The 21,510-nt window shown below is 35.4% G+C and overlaps 1 protein-coding gene across 1 annotated transcript in view; it reads left to right on the plus strand.

Annotated features, from left to right (window-relative positions):
• Positions 1-21,510, plus strand: part of sgip1b (SH3GL interacting endocytic adaptor 1b) — a 37,702-nt gene that overhangs the window by 8,498 nt on the left and 7,694 nt on the right. Inside the window, exons 2-23 of the mRNA XM_067362378.1 lie at positions 2,573-2,636; positions 2,945-2,978; positions 3,020-3,142; positions 3,234-3,291; positions 3,405-3,583; positions 3,697-3,708; positions 6,079-6,090; positions 7,082-7,106; positions 7,212-7,287; positions 7,440-7,504; positions 8,141-8,221; positions 8,899-8,973; positions 9,729-9,791; positions 9,927-10,604; positions 12,308-12,429; positions 14,008-14,161; positions 14,270-14,411; positions 14,519-14,674; positions 16,654-16,786; positions 17,585-17,787; positions 17,874-17,938; positions 20,943-21,107. Coding sequence (XP_067218479.1) covers positions 2,573-2,636; positions 2,945-2,978; positions 3,020-3,142; positions 3,234-3,291; positions 3,405-3,583; positions 3,697-3,708; positions 6,079-6,090; positions 7,082-7,106; positions 7,212-7,287; positions 7,440-7,504; positions 8,141-8,221; positions 8,899-8,973; positions 9,729-9,791; positions 9,927-10,604; positions 12,308-12,429; positions 14,008-14,161; positions 14,270-14,411; positions 14,519-14,674; positions 16,654-16,786; positions 17,585-17,787; positions 17,874-17,938; positions 20,943-21,107 — 2,685 coding nt within the window. The remainder of the gene's footprint in view (positions 1-2,572; positions 2,637-2,944; positions 2,979-3,019; positions 3,143-3,233; positions 3,292-3,404; positions 3,584-3,696; positions 3,709-6,078; positions 6,091-7,081; positions 7,107-7,211; positions 7,288-7,439; positions 7,505-8,140; positions 8,222-8,898; positions 8,974-9,728; positions 9,792-9,926; positions 10,605-12,307; positions 12,430-14,007; positions 14,162-14,269; positions 14,412-14,518; positions 14,675-16,653; positions 16,787-17,584; positions 17,788-17,873; positions 17,939-20,942; positions 21,108-21,510) is intronic.

Consider the following 21,510-nt stretch of genomic DNA (forward strand, 5'->3'; position numbering starts at 1 on the left):
GTGCGATACGGTAAACAGATCAACATAGTAAACGAAATTCTACAAAACTTAAGTGAAAAAAAAAAAAAATAAATATAATGATCATGCGACGCAATAAAATAGCTTCTATTCCCTGCAAACGATACCATTAAAAATGTTAACATTCCACTTAATGACAGAAACAAAACAAAAGGTAAGCAAGAATCCGTATTAATTACAGTACGAGTAATAGAGGGTGATCCTGTCAAAATGGCGGCGCCGCCCCGGGATGCAATGAGGCGTGACGTCGGTTCGTATTCTCTATTTGAAATGCTTTTGTGAAGAGTGCTCGCGCATGTGGCTGTGCGCGACTCATGTAAGTGGTTTAATGCATTTGTGTCTAAAAATGGTTTTATGATGCAAAATTAATGTAAACACAGCCAGTTATGTCTTAAGGGATTAAACGGACAGGACAAACCACATTACTTCTTATATTTCAAAAGAGATCCGTGCATGAATGCAGGTTATTAGAGCTCTTGCCATCATAGTAACAAACAAACAGTAAAGATGAGAAAGAAAAATCACTCCTAGTTCTTGAATGAAAAATGTTCATACTTGTAATATGTTTCTTTGCTCTTCTTTATTATTTGCTGCTTGCTTTTATGTTTTGAAGTTATATTAGTTTAAAATAACAAACAATTGTTTTAATTTAGTATTTTTTTCATTTTGTAATTATTTTAAAAAGTAGGCTACTTATAATTACTTATGTAAGGATATATAAATGTAAGGATTTTAAGATGTTCAAGTTGATTGATTAATTAATTAATTAATTAATTAATTAATTAATTAATAATAAAAAAAGTACATCAAGAATCATTTTGGAATCGGGTCGTGCCTCCCAGAATCAAAATCACTCAAAAGGGATTGGGCTCCCAAGTGAGATCCCATAATGTCAGTTAATTTCGACTTTAGAAAATGAGTGTTACATCTGTAACCAAGATGTTTTCAACATTTATAATAATAAAAACAAAATCTTGAGCACCAGTTTAGCATATTAGAATGATTTCTGAAGGATCATGTGACACTGAAGACTATTATTTTATTTAATAAAATATATTAAAATAGAAAACAGTCATCTTAAAGGGTTCATGAACTGCATTGTTTTATGATTCCTGAGGTGCATTTGTAATGTTAGTATGCTTTTTACATCAAAAATGGTCATAATTTAGAAATAAAGGGCATTTTTCCTACCCTGATTTTAGCCCTCTTATTTGATTGCTCTGTTTTAAGGGGCGTGTCTGCTGTGAGACTTCAGTGTAAACGCCCACTGCTGTGATTGGCTAACAAATTTGCATATGAAATAGCTAAGTAAACTTGAAAATCGTGTTAGCATGTTTTTACTATTACAGCTCTTGAGGTTAACCAATCGTGAAACGTGTTGATTATAGCATTACATTTAGATCTATGGCATTATATTTCGATCGCATGTAGCTGAGCGCATGAAAGCATCTCATCATTGCAACTCAATTTCTGCACACTAACGAATGCTTTCATCATAACTAACAGTGCAAAAGCGATGTAACTAAGAGATTCATTGAATAAATCAAGAGTTTTGGCACGAGTCCAGAACTCAGTCACTGATAAACTCCCACTGTTTGATTGACAGCTCCAGCGATTGTAAAGGAAGCATTCTTTGATTGCTTTCAATATATAATTTAATCACAGTTTATATAACAGATTATTTGCATCCTATTATGAGAAACATTGTGAAGTTGACCGTTTAGTCACAGGTTTGATTTACTGACACATAGACAAAGAACGTCTGACTGACTGTACATGAAACATTACATATCAGATCAGGCATTAGAATTAACACAGTTACTTACATGTTGTTTCATTACTGTTGAGTCCATAATTGTAAAAGTCTGTTTGCAAAGCCTTCACCAAAACGCAATTAATTTACCAAAGAATACACAGTGAAATGTACCGAATACTAATAAATAAAGCTCAACTGAGACATTCACATTGTTGAAAATAAATAACCATATTCCTTAGGATCCTTTGAAAGGTAATGTTAATTTTAGTCCTGTATCGCTCTTCTCTCCTTGTCATCTCACTAACACACCAGTGGGCGGGGCTAACGTTGCAATGATGAAGTAGGTATGATTTCTTCTGCGGAGGCGGGGTTTCATCTATAGGCACATTCCAGGATCAGAGGTTCGCTGGGCCTGGTGTTAATAAAAGCTTTTATTGGACTAACAAGGAAGTTTTCAGTTCTGAAACTTACAGGATATTCTTATAGTACGATGGCCTCTTGTATATCAAAAGCTCAAGGAAAAGTTAATTTCTCAATTCATGACCCCTATAAAATGTATAAATTAAAAATATTTAACTATATTATTGTAATGCCATTGTTATTGTTATTATAAATAAGCCTTGGTGAGCAAAAAAGGCTTCTTTCAAAAATTAAAAAATCTTAACGACCCCAGACTTTTGAACAGTAATATAGATATAGATTTCATCAAGACTTCTAGATTGACTGATGTTATTTTTTCTTGTCACATGTTGCACTAGAGGAACTGTATATCTGACCATAAAAAATGATTTTTAACAGGACTGAAAAAGCGTACCCGAAAGGCCTTCGGGATACGGAAGAAAGAAAAGGACAGTGACTCCACGTGAGTAAGAGCAGTCAATGATCATCACCTTAACACAGATATAGGATATTCTGATTTGCTCACTGGTGTATGTATAGAGCTGCCCACCTTGGCACTGTCTAGTTTATTGTGATTCAGGTGAATTGTGCTTTCTATAATGATTATGCATTGCTAATACTTGGCTCAGTGTAATTTTGGTAAATGCATATTAGTAGCAGTGCCAGTCTTTTAGTAATGGTATAAAATTTGCTCCACTTCTTTTGGCAAAGAATTGCTAATTTAGACAGGAAACGACCATTTTTCTAAACAATTGCTTTCATCTCTTTCAGTGGATCACCAGACAAAGAAAAATCTGTGAGTACAGCATAATCCATCCATCTAGTCTATAAACTTTCTTTAGGTAGTGTTGTGAATTATTATGTCATTGTGATCATTCTTACAATGTCTCATCCTATATATTTTATTCCCAGAAAAAAGCCAATGGTGCACCTAATGGTTTTTACGGTGAGATCGACTGGGATCGATATGTAAGTAAATCTCTCTGAATGCAAATTTTTCATACTGTCTTTATAGTTCCTGAGAATGTAATGCCTCATGTGTTTGTCTGTACCATAACAGAACTCTCCTGATGTGGATGATGAAGGGTACAGCGTTAAACCTGGAGAACAAGGGGGAAATATCCTTTCTGTCTTCACATGCATTGTCATTTCTCATCTTTTCTGGCCTTTAATTTGTATAAAAAGTAAAGAGTAAAAAAACATGAAATTCCTTAACAAGACTTACCAGCTCCAAAAGTCAAGACATACTTCTCCTCCAGTGAGTCAGAGGGAGAGGGAGAGGAGGAGCATGGGAAGAAATTTAAGATCAAGATCAAGCCATTGACGGCAAACAGTGGAAACTGCACAGTATCTACTATGGATGAGCTGAAGGCCTCAGTCGGGACGCTGGCCATCTCTCCTTCCCCTCTGGTTAGTCTCCAAGTTTTACTTTACACTGCTGATGTCCCATAATAATATTCAAATATTAAATATTCAAATATTGAGATGATTTCCACTGTTCTTTTCTTTGTTTCCACATGCAGAGAAAGAGTCCGGTAAGCAAGTGTTTTTACACTTCTGTCACATCCATTGTTTTTCCTTAGTTGTAGACTTAAAGTGTTAGTTCACCCAAAAATGAAAATTCTGTCATTAATTACTCACCCTCATGTCGTTCCACACCCGTGAGACCTTTGTTCATCTTCGGAGCACAAATGAAAATATTTTTGATAGAATCCGATGGCTCAGTGAGGCCTCCATTGACAGCAAGATAATTCTTTTCGATGCCCAGAAAGCTACTAAAGCCATATTTAAAACAGTTCATGTGACTACAGTGGTTCAACCTTAGTGTTACAAAGCGACGAGAATACTTTTTGTGCTCCAAAAAAACAAAATAATGACTTTATTCAACAATATCTAGCGATGGGCATTTTCAAAACACTGCTTCATGAAGTTTCGAAGCTTTACGAATCTTTTGTTTCAAATCAGTGGTTCGGAGCGTGTATCAAACACGTGATTTCAGTAAACGAGGCTTCGTTACGTCATAAGTGTTTCGATGGTTCACTACTGGGGGGCACTCCGAACCAATGATTCAAAACAAAAGATTCGTAAAGCTTCGAAGGACAACATGAGTGAGTAATTGATAAAAGAATTTTCATTTTTGGGTGAAGTAACCCTTTAAGACTTGCTCAAAATGGTGGAGTAAGAGCCATGTTTGGATACATGATATAGCAGTTTTTTTTTTTGTTGTTGTTGTGTCTGTCGTTAATGGGAATTTGTTTATGCATACTCATATCCACTAATTTTTTTACTTTTTTCAATATTTTTGCCATCATCTAATACTCACTTAAAGTTAATCTTTGAAAACACTAATAATTTAATAACACTATTAAATGTAATCTTAAAGGAACACTCCACTTTTTTTGAAAATAGGCTCATTTTCCAACTCCCCTAGAGTTAAACAGTTGAGTTTTACCGTTTTCGAATCCATTCAGCCGATCTCCGGTTCTGGCGGTACCACTTTTAGCATAGCTTAGCATAGTTCATTGAATCTTATTAGACCGTTAGCATCGCGCTTAAAAATGACCAAAGAGTTTTGATATTTTTCCTAGCCATATAGTTCCTAGTATAGTTCCTAGCCATATCAGCCTAGAAAATCACAACTTTTCATTTTCTGTCGGTCTTAGTACACGATTTAACTACAGAAGAGTCAAGTTTTAAATAGGAAAATGAAAAGTGGTACCGCCAGAACCGGAGATCGGCTGAATGGATTCGAAAACGGTAAAACTCAACTGTTTAACTCTAGGGGAGTTGGAAAATGAGCCTATTTTCAAAAAAAGTGGAGTGTTCCTTTAAGCAAAACTCAAAAAGAGCATCCATTTTTTCATACACACACACACACACACACACATATATATATATATATATATATATATATATATATAATTTTAATATTGACTGATTATTGGCCATAACATGAAAATATGGTTATTTTAACAGTATCATTCAGAATGTTAATATTGCTGCATCCCTAAAACTGTATTTAAATAAATAATGAGTGATATGCTTCAATCATAAATTATTTTTTTAACTGAAATTAAGTAAGTTGAATTAGTGGCTTTATTTACATTCATGATTTTTGCAGATGCTTTTATACAAAGCAACTTGCAATACATTGCATTCAAGTTATATAAATCCATAAACTTACTGCTGCTATAACGTTGTACTCTTTTGAGTTACAAAAACACATTTATAATGCATTTATGCTTCATGTATAATGTAGAAGTGTGCTTCTACCTCTGTTTTTATTTATTTTTTTAATATCACATACAATTAAAGGTCCTCTAAGCTATGTCGCGCGTTTTTAGGCCAAAACATTTTTTGTCACATACAGCAAACATCTCCTCACTATCCGCTAGCTGCCTGTCCCCTGAACACACTGTAAAAAAAAAAAACGCAGTCTCGGTAGTCACCACAAGCTCCAAAAACAGCAACAAAAACAAACTGGTGCAGCCTGGACCACAAAACATAATAAACATGCTCCAGCAAATTACCGACAAGAATGATTTTAAATGCGCGTTCATGACTGTTTCAGGAAGCATGAATGGGAGGGGAGGAGGAGGCGGAGGGAGGGTCTAGCTAGCCTCTGTTTTGTTTGACAACACTTCGAACGTCAACAGGAAGTTACTCCGCTCAGGATCGCTTAGAGAACCTTTAATAGCCCAAGTTTGCCAGTCTAGACACTAAACACAACTAAACGCAATTACTAGAGAACGTGTTGTTTCATGTGTTGCTTGTGGTTTCATGTGTGCATTGGGTGAGGAAAGATCCAACGTTTTCCCCTTCTAAATGTTGTTTTTGTTAATAGTACTGATCTGTCACTCGCTCTCTGACCAGGTCTGTTCTTTCTCCTTTTTTGCTGATCTCAGAGACGAAGTCCAGTAAGTATGGTTCTTGTAAATGTAATATATATCTATTACAAAAATGTACTGTGTATGATACATACACAAGTCTAATGTTGCTATTGCATGCACAGTAGAAGCTGTAATACACTGAACTTTTCATTGTGATGATGCTTCTTCATGGTGTACTGCTGTACCGACAGCTTGGTACCCTCATGGATCAATATTAGTCAATCAATAAATTCTTCATTAGTTTTGATAAATGGAACTAATAAAAAACAATGTCCAGGTGCCGAACAATACTCTATATCTGTTATCTCTCATGATTTGACAGTATATTCAGTGCAATGGTAGAAAAAAGTATTTGCTAAAAATATGTGGTCACAAGTATGCATATATTTTCACGTTTGACCGTAGCCTGTTTGCTTAAAATTGATCGAAAGTGACAGTAGAGACTTTTTAATGTTAAAAAAGATTTTTATTTGAAATAAATGCTGCTTATTTGAATTGCTGCTCACTTTCTATTCATCAAAGAATACTGAAAACAAATGTACCATATTTTATATGTACTGTTTTCAACATTGATAATAATAAGAAATATCAGAATGATTTCTGAATGATCATATGACACTAAAGACTGGAGTAATGATGCTGAAAATTCAGCTTTACCATCACAGAAATAAATTACACTTTAAAATATATTAAAATAGAAAACAGTTATTTTAAATTGTAATAATATTTCACATTATTACTGAAAAATGAACCCTTGGTGAACATTAAAGACTTCTTTCAAAAAGATTTTAAAAATCTTACCAAACCAAATTTTTGGTAGTTTATGAAACCTTCACAGGCATGTAGGAGTTTCATTTTTGTTATGTGTTTTAGAGTAATGCATGTGTGAATATCAAAGCAAAAGAGTTTCTATCCCATCATGTCAGTTAATATAAATATTGTTTGTTGTTAATATAAACAGTGTTAATAGAAATGTCTTTGTTATTGCCATTATCTTCTTCTGTGACCTTTGTTACAGTGCCCGATGAAACGAAACCTGTCAAGTGAGTGTTAATTTGGAAATATCGACAAACGTGTATTGTCATATCACTCCAGTTTGTAGATCATAGTAGTCATTTTTAAATAGTTGTCGTCTTTGCATATTCCAGGTGAGGAGATTGCCAGACCAAGGCGATCTACTCCAACACCCACGACAACCCCAGGGCCTGGTTCAGACCCGCCCAGGTTAGTGTGCCATCACAAAGCCTTATGGAACTTTGTGGTTTTGCTCACTATTGAATTATTCATTGTCAATTGAGTAACAAGATAAATTTCACTGCCCGAATACTCTTGGTATGTTTTGACCTTTTTGTTTTTCTTCTGTCTCACATAAAAAGAGAAAACACAACAGCGTTCTTCGGCCCGCCGTTTGAGACCAATTTTGAAGCACACAACTCAGAAGGTAAAGCTTTCCTTTATGGAAAATCTCACCTGCACATAAGCAACTTCTTTCTTACTTGACTGTTTAGACTCTCAACTTGATCCACCCACACACATAAAAAATGGCGAAAATGTCAGACAGAGGCTGTTATCTAATTATTAAAATTTGAATAAACAAAACGAACAAATTGTATCATGTTTTTTATATTAAAGCATTTGTTCCACCAACAAATCTGTTTTCTCTAATTATACATTGCAGCATCACCTCATTTTACAAAGAACCTAAATATGGTTAGTTCGAAGACCCATTACCATATTTGATTTTCAGCTCCAGTCACTTCCTCAGCACTTGTACACCCAGCGATTCCAATATGAGTCCTTTTAAAGTGCACGCAAAGTAGATTTACAGTAGCGTCTTCTCGACATGACGACAACACAAACCAAACTTTTCCAGTCTCAGCTACAGCTACAGTGTTTGATGGTCAAAGTAGACGATGTTTGCGGGCAGCCAATCAATCAAATTGAGTTTTAGAAAAAATTTAACTGACATTTAATTTAAAAAATGTTCTTCCGTGTCTTGCTTTGCTTCGGCTAATGAAATATTGTGTTGGTTAAGGATTGTATTGATGGGTGTTTTTTTCATTAATGTTAATGACAGTGTTCCTGGTTGAGCCGGAGCTCTGGTGTCAGGCCGCTTCTCTCTCCACCCGTGTTCTGAGCAGATCTCTGCCCACTGCAGGTACTGCACCGCATTTATCATCTCACTGTTCTCCTGCACTTCATGGATATGCATGTCAAATGTCCAAAATGTTTTTGATAGCCTTCAAAATTGACACCGTGAAGGCACCAATAAACACACAACAGTGACACTAAAGTAGTTCCTAATGAAAGGGATTCAGTGTTACAAAGCATCACATTTCACAGCAGACCTCAGAGTGCAACTGGATCTACAAGATTAGCCAGAAAAATATCATGTATTAGCACCATGACATGATTAATATTTGAACAGGTCACAAAAAAAGCCAAGAATCCACTTTATTTTTAACAGTTATTTGTACATATATATATATATGTGTATATATACATGTGTGTATATATATATATATATATGGCTTTAAAATTGCTTTGCATTACAAGTATAGGAAGATGACTGGTGAGTGTTGCATTCCCAAAAGCATGTTAAAGTGACCCAAAGTAAGTGACTCAGTGACACAAGTAAGATCAGCCCCGATTTATAATATTTCACACATGATGAGTTCAAGTGACAAAGTAGCTGTTTGCATGTTGATTGTTCCATTGTTTTACATATTTTTTACAAAATTGTTTTTGTTTTTTTACAAAACTATTTATGCATTGCAGTATTCAGTAAGGTAGTACTTCTTCTTTCCGAACATGCCCTGTCATCTGTCCTTTCAGTTCCGCCTCCACTTCCTCCAAAGAACATTCCTGTTACCCCACCTGGACGCAGCTCTAGCTCTGTAGAATCTTCCGGTACGTACTGACAGTTCCAATTTAGCATTCAAAAACATGTAATTTCATTCTTTTCAAAGAACTGAGTTTCTGTTCAGGATCATCTTTCTCCAGAATACTTGTTCCTAGCTTGTGGTAGAGGTGTGTGATATTGACAAAAAATGAGATCTCGATATAATTTGACAGTATTTTGCTGAGTGTGTTTTTGTGCTGGTACCTTGACTGTCACGGACAGCTGACTCCTAAAGCTTTTTCTTTTTTGCACTGCAGAACTGCCACAGAAGCTGTATCTAAAACAGCATTTAGATGTATTTACACTGCAGTTACATTTTCATAAATAATGCTATGCGATTAATGGTTTAAAAATAATTAAATATGAAACTAAAACCACCAGTATGCGTCGGCAAGTCACTGGCTGTTGTCGAAATTGTATACTCTCATTGTTATTGTTATGTGACCTACCAGTGTCAGTTGCGTCACTTCACTGCCATTCAAAAATTCTCTGCTGTGGCCTCATGGGATAGTATAGCCCATTGTGTGTTGCTCAGAGATGCACAACAGTTTCATTGCAGCTTTGTTTGGAACAATTTATATAGATGAAATACAGCAAAAACAGAGAATGCTGACAATATTGTGTCTAAAATGTAACTCACAATATTATTTTCTTGTTTATTGAACTGTTGTATAAAAAGTTATATAAAACAAAAGCTCATGCACGGTCATTTTTGTCCCCGTATATTGAATTTTGGGGACATTCTAACTCTATTATCTACTAGGCAACATCACGAAAGTGTGTTTCACATCAATGAAAGTGTGCACTCTGAAGGCGTGTTTTTGCAGTGAGTGACATACTCGATAATGTCAGCTTCAACATTGTTGAAACAACAATTACATATACATATTGCACACCCCTAGTTTGTGGTGGTGAAAGATGGAAGAGTATTTGACAGTTCATTTTTGTTCTGTCCGAGCAGGTTATTATAGTGTGGTTCCTAGTGTCAGAGGAGATGGATCATCTTCGGCCTATCAGGATGCACCATTATCTGCCCCGGCCGCAGGGGCGTCTATGCCTGACTTGGATAGTGTTTTTGGGCCTGTAGAGACGCCCAGGTCTGGATCAGATGTGGTGCAGTGCAGTTGGGTGAGCTTCAGCGAGGGCTCTCCCGCCAGACCTCCTCCACCAGACGAACCCGCCCCGTCCCCACCTCTGTCCTCTTCCCCTGCGGACTCGCCCCCGACCTCGCCTCTCAACCTGCCGCCTCCCGCCTCACCCCCTCCGCCCCTCCACTCCATCCCGCCTCCAGATTCACCTCCGCCACCACCTCCCTCAGATTCTCCTCTGAGTCCCCTGGACCTTCCCTGCTGCTTTCAGCTCCCAGAGTCTGAACCCGCCCAAGAGTCCCCCGTCACCCCTGCCAGCCCTGGACTGCCCTTCCTGCCAGCGGACCACCCTCCACATGGAGCCATACCTTCCCCTCTCACCTTGAGAGACGACAGCAGAAGAACCCCTGACCTGGCGAGCATGAGGGACGAGTTTACTGTGTTTGGCACATCACCCAAAGACATTGCAGCAGGAAACTTCAGAGGAACCCCACCTCCACTGCCCCCTCCTACTTACAGGAGTGTGGTGGGCTCCCCGGGGCCCGGCAGTGGTGAGTTAGCAGCTGTTACTGAAAGGAATACTCCATCAAAAAATGAAAATTGTCTGATCATTTACTCATACTCATTACATACTATTCCAGTCGCACTGTATATGACTTTTTCTTCAGATGAATGCAAATAATCCATACCTGTGAGTACATAAAATGCAAGTTATCCAAAAGTCATCTCTTCAAAAACCCCAAAAATGAACACGACAGTAATCCATACAACCTCAGCTGATGAATCAATATCTTCTGAAATGATAGGCGTGTGCAAGAAAAATAGTTCCATTTTTTTTTTAAACTATAAACCATTGCTTCTGGCCGTTGGTCATATTATGTGCATGTTCATGAATTCATGCTTGACGTAAACATCAGAAAGTTGTAAAGTGTGATGTAAGCTTGTTGGGAAACTAGTGCAAGAAGTGTTGGTCCTCTGAGCTTCAGAATGCACTTATGTAGAGCTTCACAATGCTCTCATGAACTCGCATCTTATGACTGGAAGCGATGGTTTTTAACAGTAATTTAAAACATTTAAAATATTATTTTTCTCACCTATTGTTTCGCTGTAGAAGACATTAATTTGTCATAAGGATCAGCATCAACTTCGAGGTACCATACACTTGCATTTTACAGACTTATAGAGATGGATTACTTTACTAAACGTCTTTTGTTTGTGTTCATCTGAAGAAAAAAGTCATATTTGGGATTGCAGGAGGGTAAGTAAATGATGACACATTTTTTTTTTATTTTGGGTAGAATATCTTTTTAAGACTGAAGCAAGCATAATGACATATTGACATGGAAATAATGAAAAAAGAAAAGAAAAAAAAAGACTCATAAATGTTAATTTCTATAATACCAGTGGAGACTTACAATAATGAATAGAGAGTTTCATAATGCTAAAGCTTACATCCATGGAGCTAACTGATCTTATCTTGGTTTTGTTTTTTCAGCCAATTTAACGGTTTAAGTTCAGTAGCTTTTAAACAAAATAAATGTTTTTGCATCCATTTTTAAACTAATAAGCTCTCTTATTGGCTAGCACACTTACATTTCATTAATTCCTTTGTCCAAAATATTTAACATCATATTTCACTAAAGTACTGAGCACGTGACATGCTGAAGCAAAATTATTCTGCCAAAGATCAAGAATATGTTCCTATGACTTATTAATTCATGGCCACGATTTATTAATTAATTCCCATTTTGGTTAAATCATGGCCACGTTATACTAATTATTTCCCTCATTTTAGTTAAATTGTGCCCATGTTTTTCTAATTTATCCCTTGATTTTAATTTAGTTATCATAGCCATGTTATGTCATGTGCAGGGCTCCATACTGCTGTAATGGGACCCATAATGTCAATATCATATTTTATCTAGGGAAATAGACTGATTATAAACTTTATTTAAAAGGGTTCATTACAGTTTTCAACTTCTCAGAGAAATACTGTTACAAGACAGAGTATTATTAATATTTTAAACTCATTCAGTATTATTAACAATTCACAAAACTAAATGAGAACCAATCCAATTATTATTATTATTATTATTATTATTATTATTATTATTATTATAAAATAATAAAACTCAATAAATGACAGAAGTCAACAGGAACCTTGATTGAACCATTATTATTATCTTAGCAGTTGCATTAATAATGATAATAATAATAATTCTTCTGTAAGAGTAATCTGATTTGATGTTTTTAGGGCCGTCCTCTCCCGCACGTGCTGGCACTCCACTGTCTGCTGGCAGCCCCATCCCGCCTCTACCACCAAGACCATCATCACGACCGAAACTACCACCTGGAAAACCAAACCTAGCAGATCTGGTATGACTCTCCACTGCTGTGGAACATTTGAAAGATGTCACCTCAAAAGAAGATGGCTAAGACGAGAAGATGCCTAATGGTTCTCAACCTTGTTGGTTCCAGTGTGAAAGACATTAGCTCACAGTAATCCCAGTAAATTACCATAAAATTACCAGAATTACTTTAAAATTACCAGAACGGCGTTCTGTTTTTTTTTCCCATCAAGAGACCATTTACACATTAGCACCAAAATACCGGTAAAGTGACATCAATGATGTTATTAATCTGAAATTATCTTTAAATGCATGAAGAGAAGCTCTTTAGTTTCTCTCTCTGTTCAGTTTGACAAAAAAAATTCACTTCTGAGTGACAGGCACAAGCGGATGATCACACAGAACGCATTTTTGCTCTTAAAAACACGAGACGTGCATAATAGTATCCAACTGCAGAGCCGCAGCGCTGATGAATGAAAAAGAAGGCAGGTCTTGAGCACGACACTCTGAAAAAGCTGTGACTCAGTGGAATGGTCAAATATGTCCATTTACCACATAATTACATAGAAAAACTATTAAAAAGCAGTGGAGCTTACTGTAAACATCGGGGAGTAATCGCTTCATCTTCATAAGACCTTTATGATTGGCCGTTCGAACCTCACACATGCCCATACCTGTAATCTTTATTCTTTGTTCAGACACAGCATCATAGCACTGGTAATGTAAACTTCTCATACAGAACCGATTTACCAGTATTTTTGAAAACGTCCTGTTCACACATGATCTCTTAATGGTAATTTACCAGTAAATAATTCATGTGTAAAAGGGGCTAATATTTTAACATATTTCTGATACTTCTGTGATAATGACAAAGTTGCTTATGTAGTAGTTACAAGTGGCAATTCAATAAAATAAAGAAATAAAATAATTATAAACAACTAAAATAATTAGATGAAATTCAAATAAGTAAATGTTCTTCATGGTTTGCACTTTTTATTACCATTAAATTTACATGACTTTTCTACTTTGTGATTACAGTGTTTAATTATTATTATTATTATTATTATTGTTACAAATAACAATTTCTACCCGATAAAATAATATGGAGCTTGCCCAAAATTATAAATATATAGATTTTTTTATATATATATTAATTATATTTATATATATATATATATATATATATATATATATATATATATATATATATATATATATTATATTTATATTTATATATATATATATATATATATATATATATATATATATATATATATATATATATATATATAAAAAAAAAAATTACTTTAGGGTCTAGAAATCACACACTTACTTGAAATATAATTTCAGCTTACATCTTGATTTTTAGCTGTTTCAGCTTAATCAAAATCTTGTTTTGTATTATTTTAAATATTTTTAAGTCATCTTGCAACCATCCTTGGAAGTGTTCTGAGGCCGCCTGTTCCAAACATTAAACTCCTGTATTTATGGGTCCAAAAAACTCCAAAAAACAACAGCAATAGTTGAAATCGTTCGTTAAGGGAGTGTGAACTAGGTGTCAGATTAATAATGCCTGGTTCAAGCTGTTATTTTTGTTTCTCCTCAGGCCCGTCCCTTCAGCCCCCCAATCCACTCCTGGAGTCCTCCACCCTTTGCACCTCTAGCCAGAGCTGAGAGCACCTCCTCCATCTCCTCCGTTACGTCTTTGAGTGCAGCCTCTACACCTACACTGGGCCGAGAACTGAACCTCTCTGTGTCAGGTGGGCCACAACAGAGCTGTCCCAAGTCAGTTATCGCTGATTATACTGTGTGAAGATACTAACAAGGCATAATGCCTTCTTCAGTTCAGTAAGTTGTGTGACCATTAGATAAAATTCCATCTACTTCTGTATTTTCAGCATGTTCCAGAGGTCCGAGTCCTCTCACAATGGGACCCCAAGACACTTTACCAGTGGCAGCTGCCTTCACGGAGACCATCAGCGCCTACTTTAAAGGAGCAGATCCCACTAAGTAAGCCTGCAGGGCATATTTTATAGTCAGCTTTCGAATTAAGTTCATGTTTAGTTGAAATTAGTTGAATTGAATGTTTTTCTCTTGTGTCATACTGTGTGTTATAGGTGTTTGGTGAAGATCACCGGTGAGATGGTGCTGTCTTTCCCAGCAGGGATCACCAGACACTTCTCCACTCAGCCTAGTCCACCAGTGTTGACCTTCACTATCAGCCAGTACAGTCAGCTGGAGCAGGTCCTTCCCAACCCACAGCTTCTGTGCTGGTAATACAACATCTGCAGTAGGGATGCCCCACTAGTGAATGAAGCGTTCATTTGGACTGGGCTTTGTAATGATTCAGTCAACCCGTTTTAGAAATAGTTAACTTTGTTTGAGAGAAAAACTGAGGTGGGTGATGTTGGAATTAGGGTTGTCTCAATATTAAAATTATGACCGTAATAATAATAAACCAATATTTATTTTCATGTTATGGTCAGTATTACAAATTCCAGATTATTTTTTCTAAATATATTAAAAATAAAACACTAAAAACTAAATACTACGACCAAATTTAGGCATCACGACATTATAATGTACAGTATGAAAAATATATATTCATGAGATCTGCCAAAGATTATATTTAACAGTGTTATTAAATTATTAGTGTTGATTTAACTGATTAACTGTAAGTTAGCATTAGATGATGGCAAAGGTAAACTAAATCTAAAAATCAGGAAAATGAGTTTGAACAGTTAAAAATCAGCTGCTATTGGATCAAACAATAAACAGTACAGATGGGACCGTAAACAATTCAACATAGCTTTTGAATAAATAGTTACAGTATAAAATATAACTTTTATATAATATATAAAAGTGTTATTATTGTTAACTAAAACATGTATATTTGATGTAAAAATTTCCACGCATACCAGCTCAGAGATCCACTCTGTCAACTTAACTGTAGTAAACACTGCACATCCTTAGAAGCTCTTTGAACAACTTAGAATGTCAGTGGAGAAAAGCATATAGTTCATCATAACATCGTAATATACATATACTCAATTCACCCGCTATATTGCTAAATGTACCAGGTTTTTCATATCAACAGAAAAATGTACTGGAATAATCTGGCTTCTTTTGAGACCCTCCTGCTTCACAGCATAGTTAATGATATGCTAAAGTCCATCCTGCATGTTGATGGAATCGGTTACAGCATGTTTGTGACGTAGAGAACTGTGGCGGTTTCAAGTCAAGTCAAGTCACCTTTATTTATATAGCGCTTTTTACAATGCTGATTGTGTCAAAGCAGCTTTACATTGATAACTATAAATTGATAATTGATCAAATTGATAACTATTCAAACCGAATTTTTTGAGACCGTCTTTGGTAAACTGCAGTTTTAAGGAGAAATACTCAGCAATGGTGTTGACTGATGAATTTGCACATGGTTTGTCTTAAAGCCATATAAACAACATAAAAACTTCACCACAGGGGGCTTTAAAATAAATTAAAATGGAAACTGAAAATATAAAAATAAAGGCTAATTGAAAATATCAATAAATACTTTACTAGTATCTAAATAATACTAAAATAACACTGCTAAATAATCAACAGTTACTTAAAGGCAGGGTAGGTGATTTGCTTCAAAAACATTTTTTGCTATGCTGGTTAAAAATCTCTTCATATCCTGAGAGCAATCACTAAGTTAAAGGGTTAGTTCACCCAAAAATAAAAAAATTATGTCATTAATTTCTTACCCTCATGTCGTTCCACACCTGTAAGTCCTTTGTTCATCTTCGGAACACAAATTAAGATATTTTTGATAAAATCTGATGGTTCAGTGAGGTCTGCATCACCAGCAATAACACTCCCCTTTTCAATGCCCAGAAAGCTACTAAAACATTTAAAACAGTTCATGTGACTACAGTGGTTCAACTTTAGTATTATAAAGTGACAAGAATACTTTTGTGCACCAAAAATAAAATAGTGAATGTAATATTTTGTGCAGTAAGTGTAAATATTGTGTGTAATTGAATCCATTTAAATTCAGCACATTTCAGTACATTTTATTTGCTATCATTAAAGTGCAGTGTCATTATATCAGCATTATATAACATCCTTTGACGCTGCTCTCTAGATATCTGCTTTGGTTAAAGAAATAAAACAAATTTAAAAAAAGGATTTTTGGTCACTAATCGTGACTAACATTTTAAAGCCCTTTTGAGATGGCATTATTTGAACTTTAAATATTTTCATCCTTCAGTGACACCACACCACCTACAGGTGAATTGAAGGAGTTCTGGGTAAATATGCCAAACTTGTTGAGTCACCTAAAGAAAGTGGCTGAGCAGAGGCCACAGGCCACATATTACAACGTGGACATGCTGAAGTACCAGGTGGGATTTTGTATATAAACATGATCTGTTAGTATATACATCATTTAGAGGGGTCATGAAATGGATTTTTTTTATTATTCTAATATATTTTTTTGAGTTTCACCTATAATGTTAATAGTTTTTTTCACACAAAAAAAAACTAAATACATATAATTAATATAATCCCTGATTATTTTCAACCCTCATTCTGACCCTCTATCTGAAATAATTCATTTTTAAGGGGCGGCTCCTTTAAGGCTTGTTAGTTAACGGCCACTGTTCTGATTGGCTAACATTATCCATATAAAACCATCATTTACAGACAAACATTATGAAATCGTTTGCTTACAGTTTGCGATGTCGCTGCTCTCAGAACCAGTAGAGTTGGATGCTTCATCTGTGAACAAAAATTTCTTTGCAAACTCTCCATTACACTGTGCCACATTTACAAAACAGTCTGCAGTCAAATTTTCTGAATAAATATATAATCCATCCACTTGTCCCTGACTCTGGAATCCTTCTGAAGTCTCTACAGAAATGAGCTGTTTAAACAGTCATACAAGTGTGTGGTGTTATAAATCCCACAATATCCAAACAAGCCATTTTTGGAGATTGATTAAATAAATGCTTCATTTATAATGAGGAGGATGTTTCAAATTATGAAACTTACAGGATGTGTTAATGGTAAAAAGATCTCTTATATGTCAAAAGATCAAGGCAAATTTGATTTCTCATGTCATGACCCCTTTAAATGAATTTTGATCATCTTCTCTGATGTTTCTTTTAATAGTGTGTGATATTTGAGATTTGTCCTTACAGGTGTCCACTCAAGGGATCCAGTCCACGCCACTGAACCTTGCGGTGAGCTGGCGTGGTGATGCCAGCAGCACAGACCTCAGGATAGACTATAAATACAACACCGAGGCCATGCCCACACCCACACCTCTCACCAACATCCACTTCATGGCAGCTGTGGATGGCGGCGTGACTAAACTGCAGGCCATGCTCCCACCTGCCACCTGGTAAGGAACTATCAAGAAAATCACATTGCAAATTAACAGCAGTGTTGTCATTTATAGTAATGTTTGCTCATTCTTTGCTTTTTAAGGAACCCAGAGACGCAGAAAATTGCGTGGAAGATCCCAGAGCTCTCACAGAAGTCTGAAAATGGAGGTAAAGGCCATTTAGATATTAACTGATTGGAAGGGAAGCCCTCTAACAGATTTGCCAGAATGTTTAGCTCATGTTGGCAGTTGTACAATGTGCAGAATGTCCTAATAGTTGTAAATTGAATTACTCAAGGAAAGGATTCACAAAGCCCAACTAGCAGCTTCTGATAACGCTAGTGATCATATATGATTATATAGCAGTGTAACGAGGTTAGTAGATGTGGGAAGAAGGAGGCGGGAACCGGCGAACGTTCAACAAAACTTTAATTCAAAATAAACAAAGAACAAAACGAAAGTAATGCCGGCAGACCCTCGCGGACATCTGCCGGCCACACAAACATAATTAACCATAACATAAAGTCCAGGCCTGGTCCTCTCTCGTCCTTCATGGTAGTCGCTCCTCCTTTTATGCTCCCGGAGCTCCTCCGTGAGGGACTCAAGGCCGGTGCGCCTCCCAGGTGAAGCTCATTAACACTCGTGCCACCGGCCTCGCGCCGTTCCCTCAGGGCTCTCGCCCCCCCTGGTCGCCACAAGCAGCTTTAAAAAAAAAAACTGAAGAATAGGGAAAATGAGCTTGTACAATTAAATATTCAATAGCAGCTGATATATATCATAAACAACGCAACATTTGACACAATTTATATAAGGTATTCAAAAGAATGTCTACTGTATAACAACTACTGTTGTTTACAGAAGAGGATTAGGGCCAAGCAATAATAAAAAATAAAACCATCTCGAGATTAAAGTTGTTAAATTTTGAGAAAAAAAGTCGAGATAAAATGTTGAGAATAAACTCATTAAATTATGAGAAAAAAAGTTGTTAAATAACGAGAAAAAATTTGTTAAATTGCGAATTTGTTCTCATAATTTAACAAAATTCTTCTCGTAATTTAATTACTTTATTCTTAACATTTTATCTCGACTTTTTTCTCGAAATTTAACGATTTTTTTCTCGAAATTTAACAACTTAAATCTCGAGATGGTCATCTATATCGAGATGGATTTTTTTATTATTGCTTGGCCCTAATCCTCTTCCGTAGTTGTTATTCTTAACTAAAACTATTAAAAAATGTTTCTGCTACTTGAAATAAAGCTGAATTAAAAATAAAATATAAATATTAAAATAAATATTAAAACCTAAACTTGAAAACTTAAAGGAAATTAATTGCCTTGGTTTTAATTAATTGCCTTAAAGTTTAAGTTCTGAAATGATTCAAATTAAAACTGAAATAATAGCTATATAGAAATAATATTTAAAATTTTAAATATTTTTTAAATTTTTTTTAAAATATTTAAAAATTAAAAAAAGAATAAAAATGACAAAAGCACAAAAAGTGCTAAAATTTAAATGAAAGCTGAAAATAGAAAACTTAAAATTAAACATATCAGTAAATAGTAAAATAAAAGTAATGCTTAAATACAGTGACACTATTGTATAAACAGCAGTAAATTAATACTATTTCACTGCACATAAAATGCAATTCAAGATACATGATTTTATGGCAGCTCTCAATCGAAAAAAAAAAAAAGTAGAATATAAACGCCATTAACCGCAGCTACATGATACTCAGATCATTGCTGAAAGGCTGTCCGAGTTGCTTTTCTTTCTTCAAGCTGAGCAGATGAAACGTCTCTGTTCATTGCAGAGGCTCAAATGCTGATGAGTGAAAGCTAAAGCAAAACTGAAAATGGAAATTATCTTTTTACTGTTTTTCTTTCGAGTTAATCAATGTATTTCTAGACAAACCCTTATGATATTTGAAACCAAATTTCAAAAGGCCTTTCTTGCATAATGCTTATAGGATAAAAAAAAAAAAAGAATTCTGTCATCATTTACTCACCCTTATGTTGTTCTAAACCTGTATGACTTTGTTTCTTCTGTGGGACAGAATAAGATATTTTTAAAAATGTCATGGAGTCCAATCTTCTTCTGTGTTCTGCAAAAGGTGAAAATCTGAAATTTGTAAGGTGAAAATATTGCTTTGTGTATTTATTCATAATCATGAACCTGTTAATTATTGTATTTTGAATTGCACATCATATTATATTACATTTGTAAGCCTTTGTTTCTTAGCCAACTAGCTTAGCATAGCATTAACAGGTCAAGAAAAGTTTTAACTATGTAACGCTGTTAATGATCAGGCATTTTTGATGAAGGAATTCTGTGAGGGTACAGGAAGTTTCATGGCACATGAATTGCAGTGGTATAGGTATAGAGTGCTACAGGAATGAGTCCTAAAACCTGGAAACAAGTTAGCATTTTTTCAGTGGGTTTTTTGGTATGTGGTTAAGACAAGCTCATGATATTTTCATGTTTTATTCTAAAACATAAAATACATCAGTAATAAAAAAAAAAGATCAGAAAATCAGAAAACTTTTACTTGTCTTGAAAAAGACGGTTGCTTACAAATGGGACTACAGAGGCTGTCTATCGGACGTCATCACACCAAACAGGAAAACTCGTCTACTCACTAGTCTGCTTTCACAGTCTAGGTGTGTTTATACGCTTATTGCGCTCTTGCAAACTATTCTAACTCAAACTTTCCAACTTGCAGATTATAAATAAAAACTTAAAGAACTGTAAGAAACTTAAAGGGATAGTTCACCCAAAAATGAAAATGGTTCCAGGGTTGGTCTACAGTAATCCAGTACGCCATCCCTGCAGCACTCTGTATGGTGTGCTATAATGTTCAAATGGATTAATAAATATAATCTACTGAAATTAGTTGTTTAGCAACAAACAACGAATCATAAACTCAGTGCTTGCCTAGTTAAATATTCAGGCACTTTTTACAGTTATGGAAACGGTTAAATGTTAAATGATGACAAGTTAACTGGGATGTTGAAGAGATTTTTTTTTTTTTTTTTTAATAAGTGTGCTGTAGTCATTGTTATTAACATCATAAATTTGCAAATACGAGTGTTATCAAAAGTACAGTGTGAATAAACATTCTGAAAGAATATATATATCTGTAATGTTGTTCTGTCATTGTGTGTCTGTGTGCCAGGGGTTGGCGCTCTCCTGGCTCGCTTCCAGTTAGCCGAGGGTCCCAGTAGACCATCGCAGCTGGCAGTGCAGTTCACCAGTGAGGGCAGCACTCTGTCTGGCTGTGATTTTCAACTTGTAGGTTCAGGATACAGACTATCCTTGGTTAAAAAAAGGTTTTCTGCAGGTACGTCTTAAGAAATATGCTTGTTCACTTGCAAAGAAGCAAAAAGGGCTTTTCACACTGCGCGTAACCCTGGATTATCATTGTTCTTAAAGGTGCCCTAGATTCAAAAATTTAATTTACCTCAGCATAGTTAAATAACAAGAGTTCAGTACATAAAAAAATGATATACAGTGAGTCTCAAACTCCATAGTTTCCTCCTTCTTATATAAATCTCATTTGTTTAAAAGACCTCAGAAGAACTGGTGAATCTCAACATAACACCGACTGTTACGTAACAGTCGGGGTGTACACCCCCAATATTTGCATATTCCAGCCCAAGTTCCCAACATTATGAAAGGCATTAGTGTTGGATATCAGATGTTAAAATCCAAAGTTCCTCAGAATTGTAGAGACTTGGTGGTGT

Source organism: Chanodichthys erythropterus, chromosome 16, assembly GCF_024489055.1.
Source record: "Chanodichthys erythropterus isolate Z2021 chromosome 16, ASM2448905v1, whole genome shotgun sequence".
Taxonomy (NCBI): Eukaryota; Metazoa; Chordata; class Actinopteri; order Cypriniformes; family Xenocyprididae; genus Chanodichthys; species Chanodichthys erythropterus.